At 44.5% G+C, this 14,864-nt stretch overlaps 1 protein-coding gene across 1 annotated transcript in view; it reads left to right on the top strand.

Annotated features, from left to right (window-relative positions):
• GLB1 (galactosidase beta 1) overlaps nucleotides 1–4,461 on the top strand; it is a 97,921-nt gene extending 93,460 nt beyond the window's left edge. Inside the window, exon 16 of the mRNA XM_053599926.1 lies at nucleotides 3,876–4,461. Within this exon, the coding sequence (XP_053455901.1) occupies nucleotides 3,876–4,115 (240 nt within the window). The 3' untranslated portion in view covers nucleotides 4,116–4,461. The remainder of the gene's footprint in view (nucleotides 1–3,875) is intronic.
• The last annotated feature ends 10,403 nt before the right edge of the window (nucleotides 4,462–14,864 follow it).

Here is a 14,864-nt window from a genome sequence, read left to right as displayed (position 1 = left end):
GGGGCTGGCGCCCTACTCCTTGAGCCACAGGTGCCACCCTCAAAGTATTTTTCTAATTGAGTCTAATCAAGGAAGGAATACACATATTTCACTTTTCTTTCAGTGAATAGTATTCTATAAAACTCTTAAACAGAAAGCAGAGGTGTATGAAGGATTGTTGCAGAAGCATTTTGTCTCCTCTTCAGTGAATCTTTTCTCAAGCTGAGGTATCAACAAGAGTTATCAGACTACAAGTATTAGCAGTAGTAAGTCCTGCAAAGGATCTATCAAGTATACTCTGCCAAGTGATGAGAATCTCACCTCAAACAAGAGTGTTCCCCTCTTAGAGCCTGGGTTACAGCAGGAAGTAGCTGATAAACCAGTCATCAAATGATATGAATTTCTGACATTGATAACTAGAAGAAACGAGAGGTTAGAGGGATAGTGAGTGACTTGAAATGGAAAGCCCAGCATTACGGAGCAGGAGACCATGATCCTGCCTGAGTGACCAGAGGCTTCAGGTCTGGGGAACCGCGTCCGGGCCCAGGGACTAGCTGCTGCCAGCGGGTGTTGAAGTAATGAGGGGGTGGGTGTGGTGGCCTGCACCTCTGCTCCCAACTGGTCTGGATGCTGAGGCCAGGAGTTCAAGACATGTCTATAGACTTAAGAGGATATTGTGAATCTCATGCCAAAAATTTAAAAATTCAAATGAAATGGAAAAGTTCTCATAACTAACAAAATCAAGACAAGAAGATGGAAAAATTGAAATAGCCTTGTATTTCCTAAAGAATTGAATCTCTGAATCAAAAAATAAGACAGAAAACTTTCTCGTTCTCATAAAGGAAACTTGAGGCTCAGAGTAGTTTCAAATTTTAATTCTACCATATGTACAAGGGAAAAATTAAACATATGCCTTGTTTATGTGAAATTTCTTGCCATTTCTGGGTTGAGGTTGTATAGCTCTAAGAACTCTCGCCTGATCTGTAAATGTACTGAAGGAGGCAGTAATTCGTTCACCATCCTTACTCACCGAGCAGTCATTGAACCTGCTGTGTACCGGGCACTGTGCATGCTGGTGGTGTAACAGGAGGACAGACACCATCCCTGCCTGTTCAGAGAGTATAGTTCATGGGAGAGACAGGCACGTCACTGTCCACTCAATAGCTGAAGTGGAAGGGGACATAGATAACAAAGTTTGGATAAAAAGGAAGAGTGGTCAGGGCATGATAGCTCACACCTGTAATCCTAGCACTCTGGGAGGCCAAGGCAGCTGGATTACTTGAGCTCAGAAGTTTAAGCCCAGCCTGAGCAAGAGTGAGACCCCCATTTCTACTAAAAATGGAAAAACTAGCAAGGCGTTGTAGCAGGCACCTGTAGTCCCAGACACTTGGGAGTCTGAGGCAAGAGCATTGCTTGAGCCTAAGTGTTTGAGGTTGCTGTGAGCTATGACACCATGACACTCTACCCAGGGCAACAGAGTAAGACTCTGTCAAAAGCAAGAAGAATGGATGAATAAGAAAGACCTGGGCAAGGCTCCATAGTTTGGAGTTCTGTCAGTCTTGTTTCAGTCTGGGAAGTGGAGCCACTCTGAGTATTCACCATTAGGAATAGGACCTCATACATGGAGGGAGGAGCTGGGAAAGCCAAAACCAGAAGTGGGGAGAGACATGCAGCAGAGTTAGAAGTGGAGACATCACAGAGCAATCACAGGGAATCTGAGAAGCAGGTCCAGGTACTCAAGTTGTACCTTGGGGGTCTTTGGGAACTGTTGACTCTACACAGCTGCTGCACTGTCGGTCAGCCTGGCCAGCATTCGGGAGGCCGAACTGGGCATGGAGCTGAGAGACCAAGGCTGAGCTGGAACCTGCCAGGGACCCTCGGTTCTGCCTGTCCCCGTGTCTAAGCAGGATGCCCTCCCACAGCAGCGGCTGATTTGTCCCGTTCACTTTCCCAATCTCAAGCAAAGTGCTCTTTTGACAGCCCTAACCCAGAGCCACACAATGAAGGGGTTTGATGAGTCAGTTCCCAGCTTACTTAACCAGGTTGACGTGCACAATCTAGCCCAAGGGATGTGAGGGACAGTCTCTTGGAACTTTAGTGTGAGAAAGGACAAAACCTCAACTTTGTTCACCTGCTGTGTGATCAGGAGTTGGCTCTGCCTGTCAGGAACGCGACCCTGAAGCCTGTGTGGTGTGAGCGCCCCTCAGGTGCTGCTCTCTCTGATCTACCTTTGAGGCCCTTGACCACAAAACTAAAGTGCTACTGTTCTCTATACTGCAAAACAAGACACCGGCAGATTTTAAACTGATAAAAACCTGGTAAAGCTGTCATTGTATATACCTTTTAGGATCAATCAAGATAACATATCCCATGGTAAAAACAAGAGTAAAATAGTTCTGAGAACTGCGAAACCGTCATCCTTTTTCTAAATGACTTATTCCAACAGGCAGGTGGTTTTTAATCACTGACCCTCTTGTTTGCAGGCAACTGAACACCAAGGTCTTTTCGTTGCATAGTGGAAGGAGTGCTGCCGCTTATGGAGCACCTGCTGGGTGCCGGGCACTGTGCTGACCACTTGACACACAACTGCCTCTTTCTCTTGTCATTTTTCCCAATAACTGGTATGAAAAATTGAGTTGAGACCAATTGTTCTGAGGTCAGACTATTTACCTAGGTAGGAAATTCAGAAGAAGCTAGAGTAAAGAGGTACTTGGAGGCTGAAAAATACCCAAAGGCAAGTGGCTCTGGGGTGGGCAACCGCAGCTGTGTCGTGGAGCGTGGGGAGTGTCAGGCTCAGCCGGTGGCAGCGTGGCCGGGCCTCCTGCAGGAGTTCTCCCCTATATCTGAGCCCCTGCAGGTGGCGATTCCTTTCCTGCTTCCCTCCCTTCTTCCATTCTTTACCCCCTTTCTTCCCCACTCTTTCTTCCTTCCTCTCTCAGATTTTTCTATCTCACATGTAGGTGTGATCGCTCCTCCCGTTTTCTTTTTCTTTATAACAGAATGTTCTATCTATTTAGTAGCTGTGGTGTCATATCCTTTGAGCAAATCTAGCACATGCACAGAGGCTGTGCAGAGGCACCTAAGCATGGGCTCTGCTCTTTAGGAGTTTCTCCCCCACTTTCTTCCGTGTTAGAGAAAAAACACAAAAAGCACTTCCCCCACTCACAGAAAGTGTCTTTGCAGCTGGTGGGGTCACTTGTGCCCCTTAAGCATGCAGTCCACACCCTCCTGAGGGGTCTTGAGAGGATCCTTAGAGCACAGCAGTGAGGGACACAGGCACCCAACTGGGCAGCCCTTCCCCTCCCCCAACCCCCATATCCATCCTGAGGAGCTGTTTGGGGGCCACTCCTGGTGGCTGTCTGGCCTCAGGCTACAGGCCCTGGTGTTCTTGGTGCTCTGCAGTCACTGGGGTACAGAGTGGTCAAGATCTTCATCTAGGGGGGAAACCAAAGAAACAAGACCCTCTCCTGAAGTTAGCTGTCAGCACCTCTCTCCCGTGCACAGAGAAGCTGGGGAGATGAGATGCTGGTTATGGAGACAGGCAGCACCTGGACCCAGGACAAGGGTCAGAAACTTGGCAAAAAGGCCACATTGTTCTCCAGTACTGACATCTGTGGCCACTGAAGCCAGCCAGAGGGACCCAACCTGTATTTTCCCAGGAGTGAGTGAGTGGGACAAGCTTTTGTTACTCCTCGCACGCCCCTCTCTGCCTGACTTGCCCAGTTATCTCTATGGATGTGGGAACCAACATGGGAGCGGGGCCTGCTGCTCAGCCCCTCCTGCACAGAGGCATTGCTTGCCTGCACCACTGCCAGCCCCCATGTCAGGGCCGCCAGGCTCCTCTGGGCTGTGAGTGTATCTGAAGTTGACGGTTTTCTGTCTCTCTCTCTCTCCAGGGTCAGGTGTGGATTAATGGTTTTAACCTTGGCCGTTATTGGCCAACACAGGGCCCCCAGATGACCTTGTTTGTGCCACGGCACATCCTGACAACCTCGGCCCCAAACAGCGTCATAGTGCTGGAGCTGGAGCGTGCACCCTGTCGAGACAATGACCCAGAACTGTGTGCTGTGGCTTTCGTGGACAGGCCAGTGATCAGTGGAAGGGTGGCTCACAGTCATCCCTCCAAGCCTGTTTAATCAAGACTCATGGTTGGACCACAAAAGCCTATAATTTTGAGGTTTCTAGCCTTGAATGTGTCCCACAGACCTTCCCTGTCATGCCAGCATTCACTGGAAAATTAGATTGAAAATGAATTTATAGTCTACTTTCACCTGCAGTTTCCCTATAGCCCTGAAATGCCTACTTCTGCCCTCAGGGGCCATCCTGGATGTGTCAGGGAGCTGAGAGCCCAGTCATGCCCAATCGTATCTGCAGAGTTGGGACGGAACCTTTAAAGGTGTTCTTGATTTTTTATTTTGGAAGAATCATGTTGTCTTCTAGTTAAATAAAATTTGTACTCAAATGATGATGTCACTGTTTTTAATGTTGAGCTGGTATTAAATTATATGGTCTGACTTAAATCGTAACTAGACTTGAGTGGGCCGAATAAGCCACTTCACTAACTTGAAGTTCAAAGGGGTGGAAAATAGTCTTGGTTTGATCTGGTGGACTGCTGTTTTTCTTATCCTCATTTGACTTGCTTTTGAATTTCTGTGATAGTACAGCTATCACAAAGACAGCTAAAAACAATTACGAAAACAATCTAAATCATCCACACCTGCTCGGTGTACTAAGCATGGTGCACCAGTACTATAGAATAGTATTTCAGCCATTAAAATGGTGATACAGATCTATCAATATTTATATGAAGATACTTGCATGAGACATTGCGTGGAAAAAAGATTACCTTAAACTTGATCCCATTTTGTGTGTTTGGACGTAAGAGCCGCCATGTTCACATGGTCACTACAGGCCTGTACACATGTCTTGACGTTGAGCACTGACTCTCGTTTGTTGAGTGCTTGTTCTATACCATACACGGTTCTGAGCATATCACATTTTTTTTCTTTTTTTTTATTGTTAAATCATAGCTGTGTACGTAAATGCAATCATGGGGCACCATACACTGGTTTTATAGACCGTTTGACACATTTTCATCACACTGGTTAACATAGCCTTCCTGGCATTTTCTAAGTTACTGTGTTAAGCATTTATAGTCTACATTTACTAGTTTCACATGTATCCTTGTAAGATGCACCACAGGTGTAATCCCACCAATCACCCTCCCTCCGCCCATCCTCCCTCCTCCCTCCCCTCCCTCCCCCTCTTCCCCCTATTCTTGGGTTATAACTGGGTTATAGCTTTCATGTGAAAGGCATAAGTTAGTTTCATAGTAGGGCTGAGTACATTGGATACTTTTTCTTCCATTTTTGAGATACTTTACTAAGAAGAATATGTTCCAGCTCCATCCATGTAAACATGAAAGAGGTAAAGTCTCCATCTTTCTTTAAGGCTGCATAATATTCCATGGTGTACATATAGCACAATTTATTAATCCATTCATGGATTGATGGGCACTTGGGCTTTTTCCATGACTTAGCAATTATGAATTGGGCTGCAATAAACATTCTGGTACAAATATCTTTGTTATGATGTGATTTTTGGTCTTCTGGGTATATACTTAGTAGAGGAATTATAGGATTGAATGGCAGATCTATTTTTAGATCTCTAAGTGTTCTCCAAACATCTTTCCAAAAGGAGAGTATTAATTTGCATTCCCACCAGCAGTGTAGAAGTGTTCCCTTTTCTCCACATCCACACCAACATCTCTGGTCTTGGGATTTTGTGATATGGGCTAATCTGACTGGAGTTAGATGATATCTCAAAGTAGTTTTGAGCATATCACATTTTTAATTCACTTGCCCTTCACAAGAACTCTGAGAAATCTATTGTCACCATCCTAATTTACCAGATCACACAGCTCTGAGTGGCAGAGACAGGGTGAACCCAGGTAGTCTAACTCCAGTGTCCGGGCACATGCTGCATTCATGGACTATCAATCCATGCTCATCTTGCATAGAGGAGGTTCAGAGTAACAAACAAATGTTAATATGATTATCTCTGGGTGGTATTTAAGAGATTATTTTTTCTTGTCTATATCTTAAATTCTTTACAGAGAATATATAATTTTTTTTTCAGTTTTTTTTTTTGGCTGGGGCTGGGTTTGAACCCACTACCTCCAGTATATGGGGCCAACGTCCTACTCCTTGAGCGACAGGCACCGCCCTATAATTTTTTTTTTAAATAAATACATGCCCCTCTCCACTCTCTTACCTCCTCCAGTGGAGGATCAGCCTTCCACTTAAACCCGGGAGCTTTCTGCTCCCTCTCTGCAGTTGGAGCTTTAGCAGAGCTTGGGTTTTCAGTTCAACAGTTTCCCCTGTGACCTCTGGTTGTATATTGGGGCCCCACTGAGTCCAGCACTGTTGAGGATAGACAGTCTCTCAGAAACACTCTTGAGGGAAGAGGAGAAAGTTACAGAGGAGTCTGCCCAGGCAGTCTCCAATGATTGGGCCCACCCATTGTTCCCAGTGGTTGGTGAAGTTCTGGGTGCGAATGGCAGGAGTAAAGGAGCGGGCGGGATTTGTGCCTCCCCAGTATAATACATCCCGAAGGGGTGCCCCAGGGCAAGGGAGAAGCCAGCAGCCAGCACCACAGAGCTCAGGTGGCCATTCTGAGTCTCGTACATGGCAGAAATGCAGAGCATGAGCCGGAGTGTCAGAAAGATCTCCACCGTGGTGGCCTGGCCCATGCTCATGCCAGGGTGGAATTATAGTCCCAGCTGCTGGGAGGCTTAGGCAGGAGGATCACTTGAGCCCAGATGTTTGAAGTGGCAGTGAGCGGTATGATAATATGCAATTTTTTAAGGGAAGGAGAAAGGAAAGATTTATCAATCTATAACATTTTCTTGGCAGCGTGTTTTCCCCCTCTCGCATGGGCACAGATACTATCTGGGGTGAAATAGGGAGTTCTTAAACTCTGGTTGAGCCAGCTGCAGGAGGCACACGTGGGTCCAGACAGACAGCCTGGAGCATAACTGAGGACAGTTTTCAGAGTGTCTTTTTCTAGATGTTCTGCACCTCTGATGTTTAGTCAGACCACAGGGTAAGGAGGTGCTTCATGGACCCACAACCTCATTTTATGACTCCTCCACTGTGAAGTTACTGAAAATGTAAAATGGTACTTACAAACTGTGGCCCAACAGTGGTAAGCTGTGGGCAGAAACGTGAGAGGATTCTTTCAGAGCGTATGTGTTAAAACACGGGTAAATTGTACTTCCACTGCTCAGAGACAAGTGGAGAGTGTCCAGAAGGCCTGGGCAGTGGGGTGTGGGGCCCTTGAGGGAGCCTGCCCTTCTCTCCTCTTCATTCGTCTGATCTTCAGAGCCACACTCAAAGGTACCCAACAGTAAGCCTATTTTGCAGTTGAATATATTTAATTGCAGAGACAAGAGGCAGAATTGGTTTCAAATCTCATCTCTCTCTCTCTCCAAAGCCGGAGCATTTTGTCCTGTCACTCTGAGGGAATTTGGAGAGTATTTCCCCACTTCTACAGCACCATGCCATTCCTTGCCCAGGAAGTTTCTGGAAAACAATTTTTTTTTTTTTTGAGACAGAGTCCCCCTCAGTAGAGTGCTGTGGCATCACAGCTCACAGCAACCTCAAACTCTTGGGCTTAAGCAATTCTCTTGCCTCAGCCTCCCAAGTAGCTGGGACTATAGGCACCTGCCACAACTCCTGGCTATTTTTTTGATTGCAGCTGTCATTGTTTAGCTGGCCCAGGCTGGGTTTGAAACTGCCTGTGGCTGGCACCCTAACCGCTGAACACAGGCGCCAAGCCTGGAAAACAGAGTCCTAATACATAAACAGTACCTCCTGGATTCCACTCCCATCCAGCTCTCACGCCACCTCTCACGGAGGCATGTGTTTTGGCCTACTGTGATGTCTGTCGTTTAGGGGGGCTGCTGAGGGGTGGCCTTGGGATCTTCTAATACAATGTCATTCTTTTTTTTTTTTTGAGACAGAGTCTCACTTTGCCACCCTTGGTAGAGTGCTGTGGTGTCATAGCTCACAACAACCTCAAACTCTTGGGCTCAAGCTATTCTTTTGCTTCAGCCTCCAAAGTAGCTGGGACTATAGGTGCCCACCTCAACACCCAGCTATTTTTAGAGACGAGGTCTTAAGGTCTTGCTCTGGCTCAGACTGGTCTCGAACCTATGAGCTCAGGAAATCCACCCATCCCGTCCTCCCAGAGTGCTAGGACTATAGTCGTGAGCCACTGTGCCCGGACTTTCTTTCATTCTTTTTTTTTTTTTTTTTTTGAGACAGAGTCTTACTCTGTTGCCCTGGGGAGAGTGCCGTGGTGTCACAGCTCACAACAACCTCAAACTCTTGGGCTCAAAAGATTCTCTTGCCTCAGCCTCCCAAGTAGCTGGGACTATAGGTGCCCACCTAGGTTTTCTATTTTGTGTAGAAACTGGGGCTCGCTCTTGCTCAGGCTGGTCTCCAACTCCTGAGCTCAGGCAATCCACCTCCCTCAGCTTCCCAGAGTGCTGGGATCACAGGTATGAGCCAGAGTGCCTGGTTCTTTCAATGTCATTTTAAAATAAGATGTGCTGTCAGTCATTCCTGATTTCTGCCTCTGAAAATAGTAAGAGAAGTACCTTTATCACCTGCTGTGTAAACCTTTTATATTAAATTATTGTTAAGCATATTTTAATATTCCAAGATTTGCAGGCTTATGCTAACCCAGCCATAACACTGATAGACTTAGAACTTTACCATATTTTCGTTCATCCTTCTGGTGAACATTGTGGCCTTTTCCTTTGTACCCTTGGTTTCTACGTACCCTAGATTTATATGACCTGCAGAACATCTTGTTTTAAATATCTTTTTTGAGGTATAGCTTACATTTACCATAAAATTAACCTGTATTCAGCCACAGTTCCATGAGTTTTACTTAGCATAATGCAGTTGTGCAGCTATTGCCATGACCCAGTTTTAGAATGCTTCCTTCATTCCAGAAAGTTCTGTTGAGCCTATTTGCAATCAGTCTTCTCTCTCATCCCCATGCCAGGCAATGACTAATGTAGCTATAGTTCTGGCATCTTTTTTAGAAATTTCATGATGGAGCTGGAACATATTCTTCTTAGCAAAGTATCTCTGGAATGGAAGAAAAAGTATACAATGTACTCAGCCCTACTATGAAACCAGTTTATAGCTTTCATATGAAAACTATAAACCAATTATAGCCCAAGAACAGGGCAAAGGGGAGAGGGTGAGGCGGGGAGAAGGTGGGTGAAGGGAGGGTAATCAGTGGGACCATACCTACGGTGCATTTTGCAAGGGTACACGTGAAACTTACTAAATGCAGAATATAAATGTCTTAACACAATAACTAACAAAATGCCGTGAAGGCTATGTTAACCAGTTTGATGAAAATATTTTAATTTGTATATAAAACCAGCACATTGTACCTCATGATTGCATTAATGTACACAGCTATGATTAAATAAAAAACAAAAAGAAATTTCATATAACTGGGATCACAATATAATGTCTGTCTGACTTCTTCCATTCAGCATAATGTGTCTGAGGTTCATGCATGTTGTAGCGTGTTCAGGAATTTGTTCCTTTTTACTGATGAGTGTACCTCAGTTTGTTTATCCATGTGCCAGTTGATGGGCATTTGAATTGGTTCCAGTTTTTTACTGTTATGAATAATGCTGTTATGAACAGTCATGTATAATTCTTTCTGTGGTCACATTTTCATTTCCCTTGGATAGATATCTAGGCATGGGATTGTTTAGTCATATGGTAATGTATATTTTAACTTTTTAAGAAATTGTCAAATAATTTCAGAATATCCTTTGTGAGGCTATTAATTAATGAAGAAGAGGCAGAATTAGAATTCCCCAAGTTTTCCCTTCTCTTTCTTGTCCCTTCTTTACCTGGGGCTGTTTGCTGTCTTTCTTTATTTGTCATTGTCAATCTGTCCATCTTCGTTTCTCAGCAAATCCAGTTTATTCAGAATGAAATTGTTTACACTAATCTAGGGTTGGGTTTTTTTCATTGTTTCCCCAACAAGCAGCGTGTCTTCTGTCAAATTACACAAATAGGAAATGATCTTGTGTGGTCTTTGTTTCTCCCATTTCTGAAAAAAAAAAAAAAAAAAAAAGTCATTTTGTGAAGTCACTTTATTAGTCAGTGGGAGGGATTCTGTCTGGTCTGTGATACAATACACAGCTAGTGTGGACTGGGGCTGCAGGAAAGACAGGCTGATGTCCAGATAATGGGGGCAAGGAGGTTCTGGGTTTCAGCCCAGTCCCTGCTCTTGGTCTGACTGAGCAATACTTCCCCAGTTATTCCTTGCCCTCTGACCCTCAGCTTTGTTATAACTGGATGTCTGGAAGCTTTCTGGTTGTCTGTAAATGCCTAGTGAAGATTCTGAACTGACTACCCCATCCCCCTGGGGCTTTCCCTCGTGTGAGGAAGCCTCCCACGGGCTTAAGTCCTCCAAACTCCCAAACCAACAGCATTGTCTCCTAAGGTCAAATGGGACAGGCTTTGGGGACAGAAACTCAGGTTCATGTTCCCACTCCACCAGGAATTCTTCGCTTAAGCACGGTCCCCACCTTGTGGAATTAAGTGAGGTAATCACAAGCATACCTTGCACAGTGCTTGCCATGAAGTAGGTGCTTACTAAACACTACTTTGATTCTTTCTCACCACAATCCTCCACAGAAGCAGGTAAGAAAGAGATCTCAGAAACCTGGGGGCAGCGAAGTAAAGAATGATGCCTAGGACACAGCATCCTTTCCCCGGGGCCCTTTTGTTCATTTCAACTCGGTTCTTCTCCTGACCAGCCCTTGTTCTTGGCTGAGGGTCCAAAGGTGGAGGAGACAGTCTAGTATAAAGCATGAGATGCAAGTAGAAAGTTTTATATTCCTTTCAAGGAAATTCAAAACACAGAAAAAAGATATTTCACCCAAGTCTTGCCTGGTGTGCCAGTCAGGTCAGGTCTGAGCAATGGCCCAAGGTTTCGGCAATGACCCATGAGTCTTGTGTGTGTGTGTCTGGTGACCAGAAGGGCCTGTATAAGTGGGACTCCAGTAGACTCAGGTCAGGAAATGAGGAATTCTCCACATTGGACGGTGACTTGCTTATAAGGCTGGGCATGCCTTTCAGACAAAACCTACTGTCACAGAGCCCAACCTTTCTTATGTTTTAATTTGCTCTTTAACAACCAGCAAATTCCCCAGAAACTTAGCAGAAAAGTTCCATGAGCAGCAAATTTCTCTGAAAGATATGAGAGAGAGGGTTTATAGTTGAGCAGTCAAATGGTGACTTTTGGTTTTTCCCTGGAGGGAGCTCTTTCTTGAGGTGAGACGGGGCTGAGGAGACACGAGAGTGGGCAGAGAAGCACTGTAGACTCACATCAATAGGAGGCCTTCAGATGTTAAGAACATCATGACTTACCTCTGTGGGTGGGTTTGTCTGTCCACTGTCTGCCATGATCAGTAGACATCAACATAACATTTGCGAAGTCCAAAGAACAAATGTGGTAAAGTCCTCATGAAACCACATCGGAGAGTTCATTTTTTTGTAGAGGACTGGTTGTTGACCACTCCTAGATGCCCCAAGGGATCTGGATGAGTTTTTTGTGGTTTTATACCCTAAAATTGTGATTACTTGGAACCAAAACACTAAATCTTCCCACTAGACAGGTTTTTGCTATATTAAATATACTATGAGGAATAAGAGCTAAACAGCTGTTGGATAGAGGACTAGTTTTGCCTAGTTTTCTGTTAAAAGCATCTGTGATTATCTGATAATCTGACAACAGAAAGATATTGTTGGGATACATCTTCCAACTCTGTCCTGCAGATTGATCTTATTACAGATTCATCTCAGTCTCATTGCAAACCCAACCTGGCTGAGGATGGAATTCTGATTCTTCAGAAGACCGAAGTGGAGAATGAAGAAAAAAAGAGTGAGATAACAATCTGATTATTTTTCTACTCTGGTCACCAGAATGTTAGCTCTTAAGAGCCAGGGGTATGCCACCCATCTCAGGTATTCAAGTAGAACAATGCTTTTGAGAGCAGCCAACTCTTCCCCCTGGTATCAAACCCCAGTTGTTCATGTTACATGTGTAATAACATATGGAGGATGTGAATACCATACAGCTGGTGCAAACTGAACTTTCAGCCCTCCTCACTGAGCAGGAACCTCCAGCACCTTCTTGGTCCCAATGCTCTTAGTGACAAAATTTTGCCATTTTGGCTTTATACACTTGCAATTGCCTCTACTTCATTTCAGCGGTCCTATCACTTAAATTCTTTTGTTTGTTTGTTTGTTTTTTGAGACAGAGTCTCATTTTGTTACTGGTAACGTGCTGTGGCGTCATAGCTCACAGCAACCTCAAACTCCTGGGCTTATGTGATTCTCTTGCCTCAGCCTCCCAAGTAGCTGGGACTACAGGCACCTGCCACAACACCCAGGTATTTTTAGAGACGAGGTCTCACTCTGGCTCAGGCTGGTCTTGAACCTGTTAGCTCAAGCAATCCACCTGCCTCGGCCTCCCAAGTGTTGGGATTACAGAATGTGAGCCACCACACCCAACTATCTATCACTTAAATTCTTGAACTTTGCACCTAAAAAATCTTCAAGATTCATTTTATGGTAATGTTTTTAACTTCCAATATGCTTTGCAAAAAGGCTTGTAGCCTGAATCTCTTTGTTAAATCTAGGACAATTGTCACTCACTCATTCAACTATTAGTGAATTCCTAATACATGTTAGGCATTGAGGATAAAATGACAACCACTTTATCACCCCATCTTTCAATCTCTTTTTTAAGAGTGTTATTGCCATCGATAGCAATAATAATAAAAACATAACCCATGTCTTCAAAAGATTTAGAGTTAGTAGGAGAGAGAAGTAAATAGTTTCAATGATGTCTTGTGGACAGTGAGGGGTAGTACAGAGTGGTAGAGCAGCACAGGAGGGGTTCACAATCCAGGCCCAAGCAGTCCGGAACTCTGTCTCACAGCAGAGCCTAAAACGGTGTGTGTGGTTTATGGAGGAGATGTTCTAAGAAGAAAGGGAGCAAGAAAAGAATACAGGCAGGAGAATTAAGGTAAGTAAGAAGGCCAGGTACAGTAGTTCACATCTATAATCCAAGCATTCTGAAAAAAGTGGTCTTGGCAGGAGGATCACTTGAGGTCAGGAGTTTGAGACCAGACTGAGCAAGAGCATGACCCTCTCTACCAAAAATAGGAAATTTAGCTAGATATGGTGAGAGTTAGGCAAAGAGTGGAGGAAAAACATTCCAGGTAAAGCAAACAGTATGTGCAGTTGCTAGAGCTAAGAGAGAGTAAGACCATCCACAGAAACTCAGGTGATGGGGATGGGCAATGTTAAGAACACATGGGGCTTCAGTGATATCAAGAAGTTAGATGTGAAGGGTCTTGTTTGATTGTGTAAGGAGGATAATATTTTTGAAGTATAGCCCAATATTTCTGTGTTAGTTAGCATAGGCTAAATTATGTTACATAACAAACAATACCCAAACATTAGTAGCTTAAAACAAAAATATTCATTCCCTATTCTGGCTACATGTCCTTTGATAATCAGTGAGGGTCTCATTTGTCCATTGTTTTCACTCTGGGACTCAGGCTGACAGAGCAGCTACCATTTGGAACATTGTTTTCACAACTGCCAAAGGAAGCAAAAGGCAAGATGGAAAATCACACTCTTTTTTTTTTTTTAGAGAGATAGAGTCTCACTTTGTTGCCCTCGGTAGAGTGCTGTGGCGTCACAGCTCACAGCAACCTCCAGCTCTTGGGCTTGGGTGATGCTCTTGCCTCAGTCTCCCAAGTAGCTGGGACTACAGGCGTTTGCCACAACGTCCAGCTATTTTTTGTTGCAATTTGACCAGGGCTGGTTTGAACCCGCCACCCTCAGTATATGGAGCCAGCGCCCTACTCACGGAGCCACAGGCGCACCACCACCACCACTCCCCCTCCGGCCCCCAGAAAATCAACTCTTAAAGCTCCACCTGTAAGTGATTCCAGAAAAAAAGATACCATAATTTAATGTTTAAAGCATCATTAGGAATAAAGAATTATCACAAAAATGATAAAATTATAATCCATCAAGAAGATAAATCAATTTTCGGGCGGCGCCTGTGGCTCAGTTGGTAAAGCGCCAGCCCCATATACCGAGGGTGGTGGGTTCAAACCCGGCCCCGGCTGAACTGCAACCAAAAAATAGCTGAGCGTTGTGGCGGGCACCTGTAGTCCCAGCTACTTGGGAGGCTGAGGCAAGAGAATCACTTAAGTCCAGGAGTTGGAGGTTGCTGTGAGCTGTGTGATGCCATGGCACTCTACTGAGGGCCATAAAGTGAGACTCTGTCTCTACAAAAAAAAAAAAAAAAAAAAAAGGGCGGCGCCTGTGGCTCAAGGAGTAGGATGCTGGTCCCATATGCCGGAGGTGGCGGGTTCAAACCTGGCCCCGGCCAAAAACCACAAAAAAAAAAAAAAAAAGATAAATCAATTTTCAATTTCATGTATACAGAAATAAAATATATAAATAAAAAATGATAGACTTATAAAAATAAATGGATAAATCCTCCATCATTGAGCATTGAAAAGCTAATAGGATAGTAAGAAAGATAAATAAATCATTCAGAGACACTTTTGCATTTGATTATCCAAAGTAAACTAGTTCTAAAACTATAAACTCTATTTGGATGAGTTACTAAAGTTGGGAAGTCTATTAGGATACTGATCCACATTAAGTCAGATGGCTACACTGGAGTGAATTGGGGAATACACTCTTCTGGGTATAAGTGTAACAAATGGGAAGGATCACCCTTCTCAG

Source organism: Nycticebus coucang, chromosome 8, assembly GCF_027406575.1.
Source record: "Nycticebus coucang isolate mNycCou1 chromosome 8, mNycCou1.pri, whole genome shotgun sequence".
Classification (NCBI taxonomy): Eukaryota; Metazoa; Chordata; class Mammalia; order Primates; family Lorisidae; genus Nycticebus; species Nycticebus coucang.
Note: the sequence above shows the minus strand (reverse complement) of the source record. Positions and strands in the feature narration are given on the sequence as shown.